Raw genomic sequence first — 18,249 nt, forward strand, 5'->3', positions numbered from 1 at the left:
AGGATTTTCAGTGCTAGGCAAGGAAATGGGTTTGGCTTTAACTCCGGTAAATTATTGCTATATATTTTAACTCTACGCACTCTAGCTACTGTTTCAATGGGAAAAAATACTTTGGGAGTCTCTACCTAACTGTTGATAGCTGCTATTTCCATGTGAAGTGAAATCTGTTCTGTGCAGAAAAATTTTGTGGTTTATTGACCCTGATACAGAAAGTGCTGGACAAGATGCCTGTCTCCCCACTGAAGCCTGTGGACATTCACCTGTTATTTTTTGTGAGGGTAGAGACATTCTTAAAGTGAGCTAAATGACAATAAACAGAAATAATTTCATATTTCTCTTGTCAGTCATCTACAAGCACAGTGTATTGAATCACAGAGGTAAGAGAAGCAAACAGAAGTAAAGCTGGCATGAGGGAAGAAATTCAACTAGGCAGCTGGGACATGGCAAGGAGGACAGGACAAAAGGACAGAGAGGATGCTCTGCACAACCCCATCAAGCTTGCAGGCTGGCACAGCCATCATGCCCAGTCATACACGAGGATGAGACAGCCTAATGTAAAGAGTGCAAAATAGTTCCTTCAGGCTCCAGCTGCATCTGATGAGCTTTTTTCTAATGGAAAACACTACTCACAATGTACAGTAAAGAGTAAAAACTTGTAAATCCATCTAACAAATCCTAGAACTTTGCCTGTGTGTATACATGGCTGATGAGATCCCTGCAAGAGATGAAGGATAAACCTCTCCACTGATAATGTTAGAGTTTCTGATATTCTCATTCACAAAGTATTGCTGTTTTGCCAAGGAGATGGCACTGCCCTGTATTTGGTATTTTTTAATTTCTCTCTGCAATATATACAAATTAACGACCGGTATTTCTCCCTTTCATGTGGAGTTTGATATATGGTTTGTATGTTACTCTGCTGTTAGCCCCAGATTTTAGCTACCAGGAGTTTAGGGGGACCTTTAGGAGCCGTTATATTAATGACTTGCTTCGTGTTTCTTGTCACTAATGCAGTTTCTCCATTTCCAGATTCTTGCAACAATGAAATAAAAATTTGATGGAACTTCTCTCCAGGCAAAAGGTGTTATATTAGCAAGCAAACAGGCACTTGAGAGTACAAGTACTACAAGCCAGCACACAACTTCAAGGACTCCTTGCTGCTCCTGGCTTTTCAGACTTTGCAAAATTGCTTGCACACTGCCGACCAGAAGGTTGAAGCATTCTATTTCTATGTTCAATGTACAAAAGAGAGTTCTCAGCAAGCTTAAATTCTCAGTCTCGGTCTGCTTCTTCCATTAGCACAGTCCTTCAACACGTCCAATATTCCTGTCTAAGAATGCAGGAGCTGAGGTGTGCCATTTTCTTGGGGAAAAATGAAACAACCATATCTCAGTTTCTGGGTAAGAATCCAAGAAGACTTTTCTGTAGATTCACTTGTGAATCCAAGAAGACTTTTCTCTAGATTCACTTGCTGCAATCAGTGTCTTCTTCACCTGATGCACCGGATGCCTGCCCTGCAATAAGTTCCAAAGAAAATCAACCACGGTCGTAAGGTTTCCATGAAACTATGTGTTTCCCAAGAATGACAGGCTGTTAGGAGTTCACTAGACCAACACTCCTCAATCAGTGCTCACCACTCAAGTATTTTTAGGTGAAGGAGTACTATTAATAATACCTTCAATGATCTCCATACACAATGTTTACACGAGGTTCTTTATGTTCCAATTTCTGATGCAAAGACCTAAAAAACCCACATAAATTATTCTCCGTAGAAATCACTAAGATCTGCCAGAACACAGCCATTGTAGTTTTCAAGGACTATTGTAAAGACTACGGAGTTTTGGATCAGAGTGGTTTTGGCAGCAAGTGAGCTAAGTAGAAATTATTTGCAATTTGTTTTGCCCAGGTGGAAGGAGAGGAGAGAAGAGAATTAGTCTGGATTTACAGAATGCTAGGGTTTCTGTTTTGAAATTATTTTTGGATTAGTATCTGGGCAGATTTTGTTCCAAAAGATTCTGTTTATGTTGGAGAGACCCCATGATAACAAAAAGGACTGTGACCTCTCGGAAATAAAATTAGCAGGCTTTGTTCAGATGACTCTTGAAGTAAGTAGAAAAGATGGGAAAATGGAGCTTTGTTCTAATTCCAGCAAATGAAGAGGTACTCCTGAGACACATAAGAGTAAAAAGTAGAGTTGTTGTAAAAAATAGATTATTTTTCCCTAGCATTGTATCTATGCAAAGAAATGTAAAAAGCCTGAAAAACAGCAAGAAAAAGAGGGTACAAAACTTGAAGTTTGCAATGGTGACTACAACATATCATATATACGGCTGTGAGAACAAGATTTTCCTAATGATTTTTTTCTTAAAATATCAGTCTTGGACAACATGACTGATGTTCAGTAGTCAACTCAGAAAATAGATGAAACATGTCATCATATGTCAGAGTATATATTTACAATGCAAATTAGATCAGATAATTTGGCTGTGATGAGTGTACAGATAAAACATACAAATCCTACAAACTCTTACGGTCTGAAGAAAAAAAATGATAGAAGAAATTTCCACCAGCTGTCTAGGATAGAAGGCAGAAAGATTAAAGCTGTCCTTTGACCACTTGGTCAAACTGCTACAGGAGTATCTGAAATGACGGTACATTTACAGTCTTGTTAACTACCCCAGTTATCACTTGGTTAAAAAAATACAAACAAAAATCTAACATAAAAAGGCTTCTACATTACGAAGCAGAGGACTTATGACCTAAGGGAAGAATAAGCAACCTTGGACTTAGGACAGCCTGAGTGTAAACAAATAACTTACTCATCTTACTCATAAGTGCTCTCTTTTAAATCACCCCTCATTCTCTGCTCCTCTGTTTTTCTGTCCTTCACTTCCCTCATTCCCGGTTAAAAGTAAAAATCAGCATTAATAGTAGGAAACTTTTTCAGCCCAAGTGACATCATTGTCTTTGAGTACCAATAAATGGCTAATGTGTGCTTCCCAGTGTGTAAATTTTCAGGCAGGTAAACTTGAATTAGCCCATTGTAATTCTACCAAAAATAGCAGGTGGCTTTAGAGTTTTTTTTTACCATATTATAGGGATTTCTAGTTGCTTCACATAAATGCAGACAAAGTGGTAAATGAGGTCTAGTGGAAGAAAGCTCTACATCAGTGAGCAGAAGAAAACCGGTCTCTCAGGAATCATACAAGGCAGACATACTTTCCTTAAAAGAAGGAAACAAATGACAAGAAAGAACACAAAAAGTAAGAAATAGCCCTATTTCCGTAAGGGACAGCTCAAAGTATGCATGGAAAGACAGAACAGAGGAAAGAACAGTCACGGTGTTTAATCTGCAGTATTTAAATTGCCTTGTGGTGGATATGTCTTCTTGATCTGCTCAGTGCATAAAAGACTACTAAAGGTAGCGTTTGCAGTGTTTCTTTTTTTTAACTCTTTAGCCTCCGAAACAGAAAACGTTTTACCTTCCTTGCCTTTGTTGGGGTCTTTCTTAGAAAAATCTGGATCTCTGCTGTGAATGACTTAACGAGAGAAGTCTTCAGATTTCTGAAGACAAGCTCGAAAGTAGCTCTTTGCAGACAGCCGGAGTAAGTTTTAATGAGATAAGAGGCGTGCTTAAGACACCCCCACCAGACCTCCCTTCTCTCACGCCTTTCCCGATTCCCCCCCCTCGCCCGCCACCGCGCCAGCCGCGGAGCGCCAGGCGCTCGGCTCCTCCCTCTGGCCCCAACACGAGAGCCAGAGAGGGTCTGGCATCTCCCCTGCCCGCGGGTCGAGGGTCTGGAGGAGGCGGGCAGCCCTCCCTCCCGCCGCACCGGAGCCCGGCTGCGGGGCGTGGGCACCGCGCAGCGTGCGCTGAGCCGCCCGCGATGGGGCTGCGCGCCGCGGGGCTCCTGGGCTGCTGCTGCCTGCTGCCCCTCGTCCTGCCCGCAGCCCCAGGTAAGGCGGCCCGCAGCGACGGAGGGAGGGCGGGAGGAGCGCAGCCGGCAGCCCGGCGTTGGCCGCGGGGAGCCTGGGCGACTTGCGAAAGTTTTCGGAGTTTGCCTGCGGTCCTGCAGTCCCGCGGGGGCAGAGCCTTCTGCAGCGCAAGCGCCGGTCTCCCTGCGGGAAGCTTTTCCTCGGCTGAGCGCATCCCTGGGATTTTTGCGCCTGGTGCCAGTGGGTAGCGGGGATGTTTCAGGGGAGCATCGCCTGGTGACCTGGATGCAGATGCAGCGTCCCTGGGGAGGGACTGGTGACGAAGGCTTGGAGTGGTAGGACCAGGGGCAACGGGTGTAAACTGGAGAGGGGCAGGTTTAGGCTAGACATAAGGAGGAATTTCTTCACCATGAGAGCGGTGAGGCACTGGAGCAGGTCACCCAGGAAAGTTGTGGCTGCCCCATCCCTGGAGGTGTTCAAGAACAGGTTGGATGGGACCTGATCCAGTGGGAGGTGTCCCTGCCCATGTCAGGGAGGTTGGAACTGGATGATCTTTAAGGTCCCTTCCAACCCAAACCATTCTATGGTTCTGTGATGCTATGATTCTATCATAATGTGACTGAGACCTCTTCTCCTTAGCTTACCTTATTAATGAACATGGTGATTTGTTTCTCATCCAAAAAAATTAATTGAATTCATTCAACAACTTCTACTGTAGCTTGTTTTAAGTGGATTTTTTTTTTTCCTTTCTGACTAAAGGTCCCTCAGTGTTTGAAGTATTTCTAAAGCAGCGTGGTTGGAGTGGCATGTTGTGAAATGACATCTCTTCTGAAATTTCTCTTTTAAAGTAGCATATAGTGACATTACATGCACTTTGCATATGTGGAAGTGACATAGTTTGTAATCTTTCATGGTTAATTTTTGTCATTTCACTTACCATATCGAAATACAACAGGGCAGCCTGATCTAGTGGGCGGTGTCCCTGCCCATGGCAGAAGGGTTGGAACTGGATGAGCTTTAAGGTCCCTTCCAACCCAAACTATTCTATGATTCTAAGTTAATTTAAAATTTTATATTGCAAAAACAGGTATTTGGAAAAAAAATCAATATTATGCAGTCTGAATTATTTTAAAACAGTCATGTGTTATATAGGACATGCTGTGTTTTTATTTTCTGAATGCTGATTTTTCTGGTTTGGTATTACACATCTCTTCTTCCAGGCGTGAAGTGTAAAACTGGCTGCCACCCGGAGAATGGCTTTTGTGAATTTCCCGGTGAATGCAGGTAAAAAGATCTGTCAGATAGGACTATTAGCACAGAAATGGACGGCTTCAAGAATTCATAGTCCTTGTAAAACTGACTGAAATCATAGCTGAATATGAATAGCTGAAAATATTTGCACTCTGACAATATGGAGCTGTAATGAAGCATGACTCTATTAGGGTACAGTAAGTGGAATCAGAATGCATAGACATCTAGGTGCCTTTTTAGTTTATTTTTTCCAGTAAAGAAAAGTCTTTACATTGATTAGGATTAATTTATTTTTTTCTCACTGAATGGAACAGTTTTCTTGACATAAATTTCTTCTAGTATCCCCAAATTGATGGTATCTTTTTGTTCAAATGTTCTGCATAGTCCAATTTTGTATCTGAAAGTTTATTTAGTGAGCCTTGGAAAGGGGAACATCTTTGTAATTATGTTTATTAAAAATAAACTATGCCTTTATCTTGTGTTTTTATCTCTTTCAGGTGTCAGCCTGGTTGGCAGGGTGCTCTTTGTAATCAGTGTGTTCCCTTCCCTGGGTGTCTGCATGGCAGCTGTGCCAAGCCCTGGCAGTGCATCTGTGAGGAGGGCTGGGTTGGCAGCCTCTGTGACATAGGTTTGCACATCCTTTCCTGTCCTTGAGCAAGTGAGGTAAAACAGCCCCATCTGGTGCTGGAGACATGCAAAAGTTCTTCTGGATAATTGATTTTAGAAGATTGAATGTCAGTGCCAGATAACAAGGGAATTCTGGACAGTGGCACTGCCATAACAATTTAGGCAGAAGCATGCAGTGTCATTTGAAATTGGGCATATATGCAAGCAAAGCGTAAACTCATAATTCTATTGTAAACATTGATTATAGTAGATGACAAATAACTGCTCCCTTGTTGCCATATAAGCCCTTTATTTAAAAATACAACCTGAAAGAAGGTTGTAGGGAGGTGGGTGTTTGTCTCCTCTCCCAGGTAACAAGTGATAGCATGAGAGAAAAATCACCTCAAGTTGCATTAGGGGAGATTTAAACTAGATATTGGGAAATATTACTTCACTGAAAGGGTTGTGAAGCGTTGGAACAGGCTGCCCAGGGAAGTGGTTGAGTCACCATCCCTGGAGGTATTTAAAAGATGTGCAGATGTGGCCCTTAGGGACTTAGTTTAGTGGTGGACTTGACATTGTTAGATTTATGGTTGGACTCAATGATCTTAAAGGTCTGACACAAGCAAATGTTCAGCCAAAGAGATCTAACAGTGCCAAAACCACATGAGCATTCAGGCGCATGAGCCTATTCAGCCCCAGCTGAAAGAGGACAGGTGTCCAGAGCCCCATTTTCTTTCCATGTCTTTCAGGCTTTTGTTGTCACGCTGCTTATAATTTATAGAGCATGCCTATGTTCTGTCACTGAATACCCAAAGCAGTAATTAACGATGACACAGTTTGAACTGGATAAAATTTTCAAGATGACTAAAAGATTTGGATTATTTCAGGTAGTTCACATGCTTACACTGACATGGACCTTGGTGCATTGTACTCAGGTACTCATTTACCTTCTCATCAGGTTTTGCAGCCCATACTCACCAGCTGAGCACATAAGCAGAGACAGGCTTTTTAGTTTAAAATTAGTCCTGTTATGTTTGCAGGAGTTGCGGTAGCAGTGGTACAGATGTGACTTAAAAATCTCAGAGAAGTTGTTCTGGATGCCTCTCACAGATGTGTATATACCTGAGAAAGCCACCTAGATTCTCATTATAATTAGTGAGGAGAAATGGGTACCTCTGTTGTCTGTGAGCTACAATAATAGATTTCTAAAACTGGACAGTACAACCCCCCACTGCCACTTTAGGAGGCTCATTTCTATTGCTTGTCAATTACCTCAAAGGACATAATTTTTACAGGTACTACAGGTATTTTTACAGGATTTTAAAGATTCCTGTAAATTAATACTAAGTTTTTCAAGCTGAGCATAGTTCTAGGAGACAAATTTCTAAGCACTAATACATCTTTGGAATGTTTTGCTTTTGCAACTGTCTCAGACTCAGTTATCACTTGGAGCAAGTATATCAATTTGTTTCTGGCCTTTTGAAGGGTAAACTAGTCAAAATAGAGAAAATGGGCTATTCTGGAGTGTTTGTGTATTTATGTTTTAAAAGGATATATTCATACAAGTTTTTAAGTTGTATTTTGGAATTAAATCTTTGACACAAATTACTGACAATAATGTATTTGTATGTGTATACATATACACACACATACTTATCCATATGCATTTCAGGGGGTTTCCTTGTTTCTTCATCAGAGTTCATGTTTTATTAGCTACCATTAAAGCCTGTGAATATAGTAGCAAACAGCACTGCTGAAAAAAACATTCAAGGTTACTTTGGCCCTAGTGAAAGTTGGAGTTTACACTCAAAGTGCATGCCAAGTGATTGTCTTGCAATGTGAGCAGTTTAATACTTTAGAAAATAGAGCCTAGGAAAGATTGTATTTGAAAGCTAAGGCTGTAGAAATGTTTTGCTCTGGCTAAAACTTTGCAGTATCTCATGATATCACTTAACTTTCATGTTATGTTGTAGGAAGTAAAATACAAATGCCATTAAATCCCTTTTCATCTTAGAAAGTGTATGTGTGCATGAGTGTGTGAGGCATCGGATAACTTGCAGTCAGCACTTCTCTGCAGCTACTCCATTAGTTAGCTAAAATATGCGCTTGTTTGTTTATTTATTTTTAATTATTCTTAAAAATCAGTAATCATTTGAGTGGGAAGTGGCTCGGCAGGGAAATTGTAAAGAAAATGAGATATGTGACTTTGGGTCCGGATGTCATTACAGCTCTCTATTCTGGTACAGTTATGTAAGGGCTGGATGCAGCCCAGCCAAAAGATGAAATTCCAAGAGATTTTTGTAGCTTGCTGATCTCTGTGATTATGAAATGTTTTCCATAAGCACATAATGATAGGCTCTCTGGCAGCAGTGAGGAGAATTCCCAGTTCCTAATTGCTTTATCAGAATTCGGCTCATGGAGAAGCCAAGGTTGTGAAAGGATGAATAGACTATGGAGAACTTCTGTCTTCCCTACTAATGTTTTGGTGATAATACTCTTTATTTATAGACTGGAACAATTCAAATGTATTTTACAATTGGGAGATAGGAAGAGAAACAAGCTGGAAGTGCTTGCAGTAGCTGAACAATCCAAACTCCATTTTAACAGTGGGAGGAGTAAATCAGGACATAAAATGCAGGATGAAGAACCATTAAAGCTGTAGATTTGAAGTACTGTTTATTATTTACTGACTGTTTTTCATTAAATTCATTGAGTCCTGTTTTTTTTTAAACAGATATCCACCCATGTTCTACAAAGCCATGCGCCAATAACGCAACATGCATCGAATCTGGAGATGGAGGATACATTTGTCTGTGTGCCCAGGGATTTACAGGGAAAAACTGCCACCTCAAAAAAGGACCCTGCATTATTAATGGGTAAATATTGATTTCTGGCATGAGTTTAAAATTTGCACTCCTGCTGAATGTCATTCAGAATTCTTTCTGAATAAGTGGAAATTTCTCTGTTCTAAAATACGTAATGTTTCTGCTAGTTGCTGGTAATTTTATCAAACTATACAAATCCAATTTGTTCATATTGTAAAGTTTTACAGATTATCAGCATGAGTTTGTGTGCATAATTTGAGTCCTGAAAGTGATATTTTCACATTTTGTTGTGGTGAATTCATGCCTTCCCATGATTTTAGTAAACAAACTTGAAGTAACCTCCCATCCCGTGTTCTCACATCCAGTGAGAGAAAATTGCGTATGCAAACCGTATACAGTAATAGCAACACAAACTATATGCACAAAAACATCTAGTCCACCAGCCTGTCATTTTTCTTAACTGACATATAATGCTATGTCCATAGTTGATAACCTCAATTCCACCAGAATGGGGTGTGGGAGGCCATGGCTCTCCAGTCTCTAAGAGAAATGAGACGTTAGGAACAGCAGTGGGAACAGGCTGAAGGAGGCGATCCTTCCCTATGCTCAGTCCTGGTGACACACGTCTGGAGTGCTGGGTCCAGTATGAAAAGTATGCTGGCTCCGCAGTATGAAAAGGACATGGACATACTGGAGTGAGTACAGTGAAGGGCCATGAAGAAGATTAAGGGGTGGGACCGTCTCTCCTGTAAGGAGAGACTTAGACCTGGATTATTTAACCTGGAGAAGAGCAGGTTCGAGGAGAACTTACCCATGTGTATAAATACCTGATGGGGAGAGGCAAAGAAGATGGAGCCAGACTTTTCTTAGAGGTGACCAGTAAAAGGGCGAGAGGCAATGGGCACAGACTGAAAAACTTTGAGCAGCGTCACTGGTAGAACTGCTTGGAAAAATTATGACCTTTCAAAGTTAAAAAAAGAAAAAGATTGGGTTTTTTTGTTGAAATCTAGAAGCATCTACTGTCTTCCAGCTCATTAAGGATCTTATCCCATAGCATAGAGAATGCCTTTCTGGTAGATACAAGGTTGGTAAAACTATCACCTTAAAATCACAGTTTCCTCATTGGAGATTGCCTTCTTTCTCTCTAGCTCTATATTAGTACACTCTGGTTCTGGTTTTGCTCAGTGCTAGATAATTATGAATATGCAGATCTACTTTATGACTAAATCTTCCTGTTTTACACCGTTGTTTAAAGAACATCAACACCTCTCACTGTCACATTAAATAGATACAGCTCTGATACATGGCTGAGGTAGGTACTTCTGTTCAGTCATGAGGTTTGGAACAGACCCCTTGCTTTCTAAGCTTCTCCTCAGAGGTGACCCTAGATGCAGCTGAATTGAGCCTTAGTCCCAGACTTATTCAATGGTCATGTTTAAAGGACTATGTGATATGTGAATTAGCCACCACTCAGTTAGTGTCACATTAGTCCTCTCATGGGCTGGCACCCACAGGTCTGCTGTCAGAGCGCCTCACAGGCTTTTCAGCTGACAGAATACTCGCTACCAGAGAGCCAAATGGGCCATCACAGGCACAGTTAAACAGTTTCTCAATGGTTGTCAGAGCCCTGCCAAGGATTCTCACTGAGACATTTTCACTGGAATGAAAATTCAGTGAAAGAATGGGTAATTTATTTAAAGTGACAGATAAAAACATGTTTGGAATTGCCACTGATAACTTCACTTGCTGCTTTAGCACTAGAGGATTGCAACTGTTGAACAATGATCTAACAATTGCACCTCAAGTTACTAGTTATTTTCCTGGGGAACATCTGAGAAAGCTGGAGGTGTAGCTCTTACCAAAAAGGTGACCCTTTTTGCCTGTGAAGGGAGCATTAGACCACCACCCAATCCAACTGTCTTACAAGATAAGGTTGCTCAAGTCAAACTTCATGGTGACTCATGGGTTCCATCTCTGAAAATTAACTAAGGAGCCAGTGGTGATGCTTAGTAATATCAACATTGTTAGCATTACCATTGAGGTAGAGAGGAAGTGAAATGTGACTTCAGTGACTGTCTCTTCTTGCAAGACTGTCCCAAATTTGGGCAAGATCATTATCCCAAGCTCACTGTCTCTGGCAAGAATTACCATTCATACAACTTTATGCCAGGGGAATTTTTTTGGCCTTGTTTTTAATTGGGGGTAGTCATACAGTTCGGTTTGGGTTTACTTTCAGTAGGTAAGGTAACTGCTCTGATTTGCCTGTTTCTCTTCATTGACGATGAGGAAATTTAAGTTCCTCTCAAGTGCCTTGAATGACATATGAAGTCTAAGCTACTTGCCTAACATAAAGAATGTGAATAGCTTTCTTTCTCCACTTTTGCTCTGTAGAGCAAATATTTCAGTAATTCAGTGTGGATGTATATTAACTACCCCAAAGAACAGATGAGCTACGGTATCAACAAAATAACATACTTTAATTCCATGTACTTCAATAAAATCCTCAAATATTTTTTTTTGCTGAAACATTTTTGTGACAGTGCTTTGTGTATAATGGAATACACATTAAGTAGTCTGGAGACAGCAATTCCTTTTCTCTAGGAAGCTGTCTTCTTCAGGAAAATGAGCAGCAAGCTCTGCAAAACTGTATTTAGTCCAAAAAGTCAGCTGTTCTCAGTATGCTAATACTTCACAGTCCACCAGAGACTGCACCTTACATCATGGAAAGAGACCTCATCCCATGATGTCATCTCAGACACATTTCACTTCCTCTCTACTTCAATGGTAATGCTAACAATGTTGATATTACTAAGCATCACCACTGGCTCCTTAGTTAATTTTCAGAGATGGAACCAAGATAATTCACAAATCAAAGTGGTTGTCTGGTCTATTTACAGATTCAGGCAAATGTATCTGCATTGGTGACGTCTGTAATGTTTTGTAGTTTTGCTTTGAAGAAGTTTGCATTTGGAAAGCAAAGAAGGTGCGTGCCTGTATTTCCCCAACTAGCTTTCATGTCCTGCACTTTGCTGACCATGTGTTTAATGCCAAGAATGCACAGTAACTGAATCTATTGAAGGAGGTAAATTTTAATAGCTTATTTATTTAAACTTATAAAAAATACGCAAATGCCACTCAGTAATAAATAAAGAATACATTTTCAAAATTCTGCATATTTCCCTTTAACTGTTTTTTATTTAAAGTCTTTACACTTCTAAAAGGTTCAGAAAATACTTTACACTTACATTCTTCAACAGTTCTTCACATTTCCCTACAAAATACTGTAATTTGATCCACCCTTGAGGGTTCAGACTTCTACACATTGCCATATCCCAAACAGTTTGTCCAATTTTCCGTGGGAATTATAAAGCCAAGAGAGAGTTTTAGACTCTCAAAGACAGGCTGTAACCACACATTTACTAAAGGACTTTACAGTTACAGCTGCTGTGTTTTGCTCATAGCAGACACAGTGGCTACTGATTGTGGCAAAATGCCCTGTTTGCATGATCACCTCAAGTTCTCACCAACAACTGATAACTGGTATGTCAAAGTCCAGAGACACCACTTTTTACTTTCCTAATGCTGCTTCCAGACTTCTAGTTTTTTCTTTCGATAGCCTTTTTCTCCAGACAACATCTACAGTAGATGGTGTTACAAGAGGACAGAGCGGTTTATGTGGAAGAAGAGGAAAAACAGGCAAATTATTCCTCTACCACAATATTCAGGCTCTCTGATGAATGGCCACCAGGTGTTTCAGTCCTCAGTAAATTCAAAGGTGCTTGGGATAGTCTCTGTCATAGCTACTCCCAGAGCAACAGCTGGGCATTTGAGGAGCTCATGAATCCATAATGGTCAATTGCTGCTGACCACTGCATATGTAAAATGCCAACATTCAGGAAGCTGTGATTATCCCAGGACTTTCCCCTGGAAATATAACACTTAAATAACAGCTCGGGCTTTTCAACTGTGTCCTGGTACTACACTGTATGTCTTCAGTGATTTCAAAGTATTAGGAAAATTCTTGTTGTCAGAGAGGCTTGTTATAAGTTTTACCAAGTGTTGGTTATTTTGAGAAGGTAAGTTTTAAAAGCTTTGTTCGGATATGATGAACTGCCATGAAAGTGGGGTTTGAGATTTATTTGTAAACCTGTGACCCAGGACCCCTTTTCTGCCAACAGGGCCAGTTGAAGGACCAAGTCCACATTGCGTAGCTCCACTGAATTAGAACATTTGTCCCTTTCTGTCAATAAGTTACCCCGTCTTTTGGGCTTACACTCAGTAAGGCACAGTTACATTGCAAAGGTTAAAAAAAAAAGGTGTCTCGGTGAATTCATATCACTTAAAACGTAGTACTAGTCTATTAATTATTAGGTTCTTAAAGGATTTGCAGAAATTCCTAATTTCCTGTGGTCCTGTCCTCACCTTACATGTGCCTTTGCCAAGGATGAAACTATATTATTTATATATTTTATTATATTTATAAAAATTTTATCTAAATATATATTTAGATAAATTTTTTGTACATCATGGAGCACTAGAGAGGCAGAATAAAAATAATCAGCTTTACTTCTAGCAGCTATGGCGGAGCATTTTGCTTTGTCGGTGCAATACTTAGACTGTCTGATGAATAATCAAGTGGAGAAGAAAGCCATGCTGCCAGTGTCTTTGTTCAGTCTTGTCTGAATAATTGCTCAGCTAAATAGCTCTAAGTATATGAAAACACTGGGAAGCTTAATTTGAATAAATGTTTGAAATACCTTAAAATTCCTTCACAGCTCTTCAGGTTAAATTTACATACTGATGTATTAATCCTGCCCAAAGGGTCAGCAGAAGATACTATAATCCATATTGACAAAACCATTGAACAAACTCATCCTTGATTCAACTTCATTGACTTCAGATGATTTGCGTTTGGAATTTGCTCTCCTAAAGGAAACCAGCTTCTTTTATTATATAAAGTGTTTCCTAATAGCTTCTTTCATTGTACTTTAATTTAAGTCTGTCTATGTGTTTGTTATTTATTCTAGCTCTCCCTGCCAGAATGGAGGAACATGCATTGATGACAGTGGTTTTGCACCACATGCTTCCTGTCTGTGCCCTTCAGGTTTTGCTGGCAACTTCTGTGAAATAGATGGGGATGACTGTGAATCCAACCCGTGTGAAAATGGAGGAACATGTACAGATATTGGTGTGGGTTTCAGCTGTTTTTGTCCCCATGACTATACAGGAAAACTCTGCAGCAGCCGTGTGATATTCTGTGCAAGTGGCCCATGTGAGAATGGAGGGACATGCAATGAAAACCCGCAGGGAGGATTTGAATGCATCTGTAAACCAGAATTTGTTGGTGCAACCTGCAAACATCCCAGCAAAAACACAAGCCTCTCTGGAGTGAGTAAGGAGACAAAACATATGCGGAATTACAAGCCACCCCCAAAAGCTCATCACAGATCAGTTCATCATCAACAAGAAATCCTGAAAATAACAATGAAAGAAACAATCCAAAGTGCAGATCCCTTGCTCAGTAGAAGCCAAGTGATATGTTTTGTTGTACTGGGCTTGCTTACGTGTCTTGTGGTCTTGGGTACAACTGGTATTGTGTTTTTCTCAAAATGTGAAATGTGGCTTGCTAATGCCAAATACAGTCATCTCCTACGCAAGAAAAAGAACTTTTTTCTGAAATCTAGTGATGGGGAAAACCTCTCAGTTAATATTATCTTCCCAGAGAAGATTAAATTGACTAATTATACCAAGAACTACACTGCCATCTAGGCCCTTGAAAGCTGAGCAACAACTTGTAACTTTGCATAGCAATATATAAAACAGATTGAACTTCTTGCCTGTGATTGGCCTCAATATTTGTTGGTACATTTGCTGTAGCTTGTGTTGAGTCATAATAATGAAATATAATGTATCTGTATTGCTGAGGATTTTTTCATTCCCCAGAATAAAAGTTTTAAAAAAACTATTAAAGAGCAGGAAATGTTAATTTAATTTCTTTTCAAGGCAGCTATTTTTTTTTTAAATAAAAGATAATTTACCACCAAAACTCTCTTGTAGCTTTCTTGTCTGTGCATAGTTTATTTGAAAAATGCAGTACTTATGAATTATTTAGTAATGTTTTTTTAATAAACAGCAATTAAGGGCTATACTGGTGTAATTGTTACGTTACAGCAAAGTCCACAGCGTGCCTGTGCCTAATTCTTCTGCTATCTGTTGTCAGGACTTTAGAGAGTGTGATCAATAGGAGTACATTCACGCCGATATCTCACTTTTTCAGTCAGTTTTGCTTATTTTTTACGTGCTTATGTGATAGATTACTCCTCCTATAGAATCTAATAGGCCTTTTGTGATATTAATTTAGGGATAAAGGTCTCTGTTGCTTTTGATGATGCTCGTGTAAGTTGTTCTATTTACCTACCAGAATGTTAAAAAACTGTTCAATGTCTTTGGCCATACTTTCTGTATAGAGACCTGGTAGAAATGTAAAGGGTCTGATTCTGACTTTTCTATAAATATTCTTCAAGGAACTCTGCTGAGAATAGTATCCTTCACAACTGTGTTATGGGGAGAAATGAAAAGATTATGTGTGTCACCTGAAAGAGAACAGTTACTTTTAACTCTCCATTTTTCTTTGAGATATTTCGAGGAGAGAACAAGATTTTCAAGAATCAGAAGCAGCGCTGGCAAACAGGCAAAGGCTCATGAAAGCAAATGGAATTTTTCGGGGCTGATTGGTAGAGTTTCTGAAGAGCTTCACCTGGGGCCCTCACGCAGCCCCTGCCCAAAGGTATATTTCAGGTCAGCCCAGAGGTGCTGGTCCTGTTCTGAACTATGCTGAAGGAGTGCTGGTCTCCACCTCCACCTCTGCCTGCTGGCTGGACCTCAGACCTGTATTTTAGATAGTCCATCTGTTGGGTGGTCCCTTTGGACACGTGCTCCAGCCCTGCCTCTGGCCGTGTCTCCTTTAGCTGCTAACTGCAGCCCATAGATGCCACCTGGGCATGGTTCATTATTGGCTATGTCTGAGACTGTCCATGGACCTCATTGCCACCACTAGCTGTGGTGATGTCTTTAGTCTCTGTGAGGTTTGTTCTGTTGGTGAGGGCACGTCTCGCCATGGGACATGATCCTCCTGTGTCTTCCAGCTTCGCTTCCTTGCTTGGCAGCCTGACTCTGGCTAGTCCCCCTGAAAATCTAGTGCTTAAGCTTGTCTTTAACTGCTGTAAGTAACAATTTAGTTCCCCAGCCAGCCAAGATGGGGACATCTAGTAGCTTTTCCTAAGCTGTCTGTTATGCTATTCTCAAATACATTAAGGGTTGCTCAAATTAAAAGAAAAAAATTGACATCTCTCTTAATTGCTTTAAGTATACAGAAAGTTTTCTGTACTGCTGATAATATTCACACATATCATAGCATTACAATGTAGTGCAAAGGCTAAGGATAATAAGAAAAACTGTGTTGAGATACTACTGTGGAAAGTGTTGACTTCTGGATAGCAGCATGGAAATTTTAAAGCAATCAGATGCTTCCTCTCAAAACTCGTGTTGAGAAGACAAATACTCATCAAAACCAGCAACTTTTCAAACAGTCTTAGCAAAGATGACTAATTTAGAAATCCAGATGAGTGTAAAACCCGGTAAGCAGTGTTAAAGTTGAAGCCATGAAACACAGGCCACAAGAGTTTACACATTTCTTTTGAAACAATATATTTAAAACTGTAATTCAGCACTGTACACTTTAATGTGATTTATTTTGTGATTAAAAATAAGTTAGGACCAGTTTGGAGATAATCATTCCATTGTGTAATTCCAACAGTGCAGCTTTGATTCAAAACCAGTTGCAACTGTAGATATCCACTAGGAATCACTGATTAAATTCGAGACTCAGCTGTGCACCCTCCCTCTCCCTTTGAGCAGAGGCTCCAGTCCTGTGAAAGAAACCCACAGATTTCAGGTTGCAGTAATACTCCTGTCATTGATGGTGTCATTGAAGAAGTATAGGAGGCTGCTAGTTTTGTACTATAAAGTCTAAAGGGAAAAAAGTCTTATCTTTAACACAAAAGGCTGGAAAAAATAATAATAGCTGTCTTTAGCTTCTCTGTTTCAGAAAAAAATTGAAGACATGTATCAGAGTTTCTCATATCTGTGCTATTAGTGCAGTGAATAGCTCTGAAGCCTGATCACAACATAAGTGACAGAAAACAGTGATGAAAAAAAAAGGCTTGTGTTTAAGGAAGCTGCAGTGTCTGAATCAATAGCCTGCAACAGGTCTCCAAAGTTGAAAACAAACGTTATGCAGAAACACTGACATAAGACCAAGGAGGAGAAAGAGCATTGACACCACTTCAGTTACATGTTTATCCTACATACTATTTTTATCAATGGACAGGGAACAACATATCTCTGATACCCATTGCCACAGGTACTAAACTATACTGCCATTTCTCACCTTTTTGATTTCTGAATGCTCTTCCTTAGTCAAGCAATGGTTTCTCTAAGCCTCAGAAACTGCCTCTGCCTTATTGTCTGTATAAAAAAAATTAATAAATAAATATGGACAACCAGACTGAGGGATGCGTTGGAACAGTTTGTTAAGAACAGTAGCATTTTCTTGTCCCCAAGCTACAGGAGAATACATGAAAAGTTATTTTTATTTTAATCATCTCCCTTTGAGCTGTATTAGCCTCTCTTCCTGCTATGTTAGCAAAAAAAGACCCATAGATGTTCCACAAAGACCAGGTTTTTAGAGACAGGGTGTGACTATTTCTCTGGAGTTTTTTTTGTTTTGGATTTTTTGCATAGCCATGAGGGAGACAGAGGTCTGGTTGCTGTAAAAGTAGAACATATGAGCAATAGTAATCACCAAATTCTTGACAAAGGATGTCTGAATTCAGAATACGTGCGTGGCTTTTCTTTTTACTGCTGTTCTTGATATCTGTCCATAAACCAATAGCGTATGTCTTGCTTTTGATTAATAAGAACTCTGTTTGAAAGTGCTAACCCATCTGCTGATAGTATATCCGTAACAGTCCAGCTGATGTGCTCTTCTGGGCAAATGTACTGAGCTCTGTTTTATAACAGAAATACAAAATAAAACCATTCTGTTTTATAATAAAATAAGTATTTAGGTCCAGATGAACCGTGGTGTTCCTACCTAAACCAGACCTTAAGTTTTTGAGGGTGAAACAGTATTAAAGACCTGGCTGCAGAAATATATACAAACCATCACCAAAGATAATGGTCCAGATTGCACTGCCTGAGTACAATACTTTTCATAACTATGTCCTTCCCTCCCCAGGTTCTCAAATCTGCCTGTGCCTTGGCAAAATTTATTTACCATCACATCCTTATGGGCAAAACAACTTGCTACAGTTATAGGACTTTTATTTTATTTTATTTTATTTTATTTTATTTTATTTTATTTTATTTTTTTAATCCAGGGCTTTCCTGGCAGAACTATATGCATCCAGAGCACACTAAATTATTGCACACGTATTATGTGTGCACTGCTGATTTTCCAAAACACATCTTGTTTGCTATGCATATCTTGTGAATGAGCCATGGACAAATCTTGTGTTCCTGGATGTCACGCAACCTAGGAAAATATCCAGTCCTTTCTGGCTTAGGT

General features: G+C 39.9%; 1 protein-coding gene across 1 annotated transcript; it reads left to right on the forward strand.

Annotated features, from left to right (window-relative positions):
• Positions 1-3,699: 3,699 nt before the first annotated feature.
• On the forward strand, positions 3,700-17,958 carry DLK1 (delta like non-canonical Notch ligand 1). The gene is made up of 5 exons (XM_054069068.1): positions 3,700-3,957; positions 5,157-5,220; positions 5,685-5,815; positions 8,531-8,672; positions 13,649-17,958. Exons 1-5 carry the CDS (start codon positions 3,888-3,890, stop codon positions 14,388-14,390), a joined length of 1,149 nt encoding a protein of 382 aa, XP_053925043.1. The 5' UTR covers positions 3,700-3,887; the 3' UTR covers positions 14,391-17,958.
• The last annotated feature ends 291 nt before the right edge of the window (positions 17,959-18,249 follow it).

This window comes from Cuculus canorus, chromosome 5 (genome assembly GCF_017976375.1).
Source record: "Cuculus canorus isolate bCucCan1 chromosome 5, bCucCan1.pri, whole genome shotgun sequence".
NCBI lineage: Eukaryota > Metazoa > Chordata > Aves > Cuculiformes > Cuculidae > Cuculus > Cuculus canorus.

Bases quoted from the DNA above. Each gene is read 5' to 3' on its own strand.
- DLK1 (XM_054069068.1), top strand. From the start codon at position 3,888: ATGGGGCTGCGCGCCGCGGGGCTCCTGGGCTGCTGCTGCCTGCTGCCC. The intron at 3,958-5,156 runs GTAAGGCGGCCC...CTCTTCTTCCAG, and splicing joins CGTCCTGCCCGCAGCCCCAG to GCGTGAAGTGTAAAACTGGC. The intron at 8,673-13,648 runs GTAAATATTGAT...TATTTATTCTAG, and splicing joins GGACCCTGCATTATTAATGG to CTCTCCCTGCCAGAATGGAG.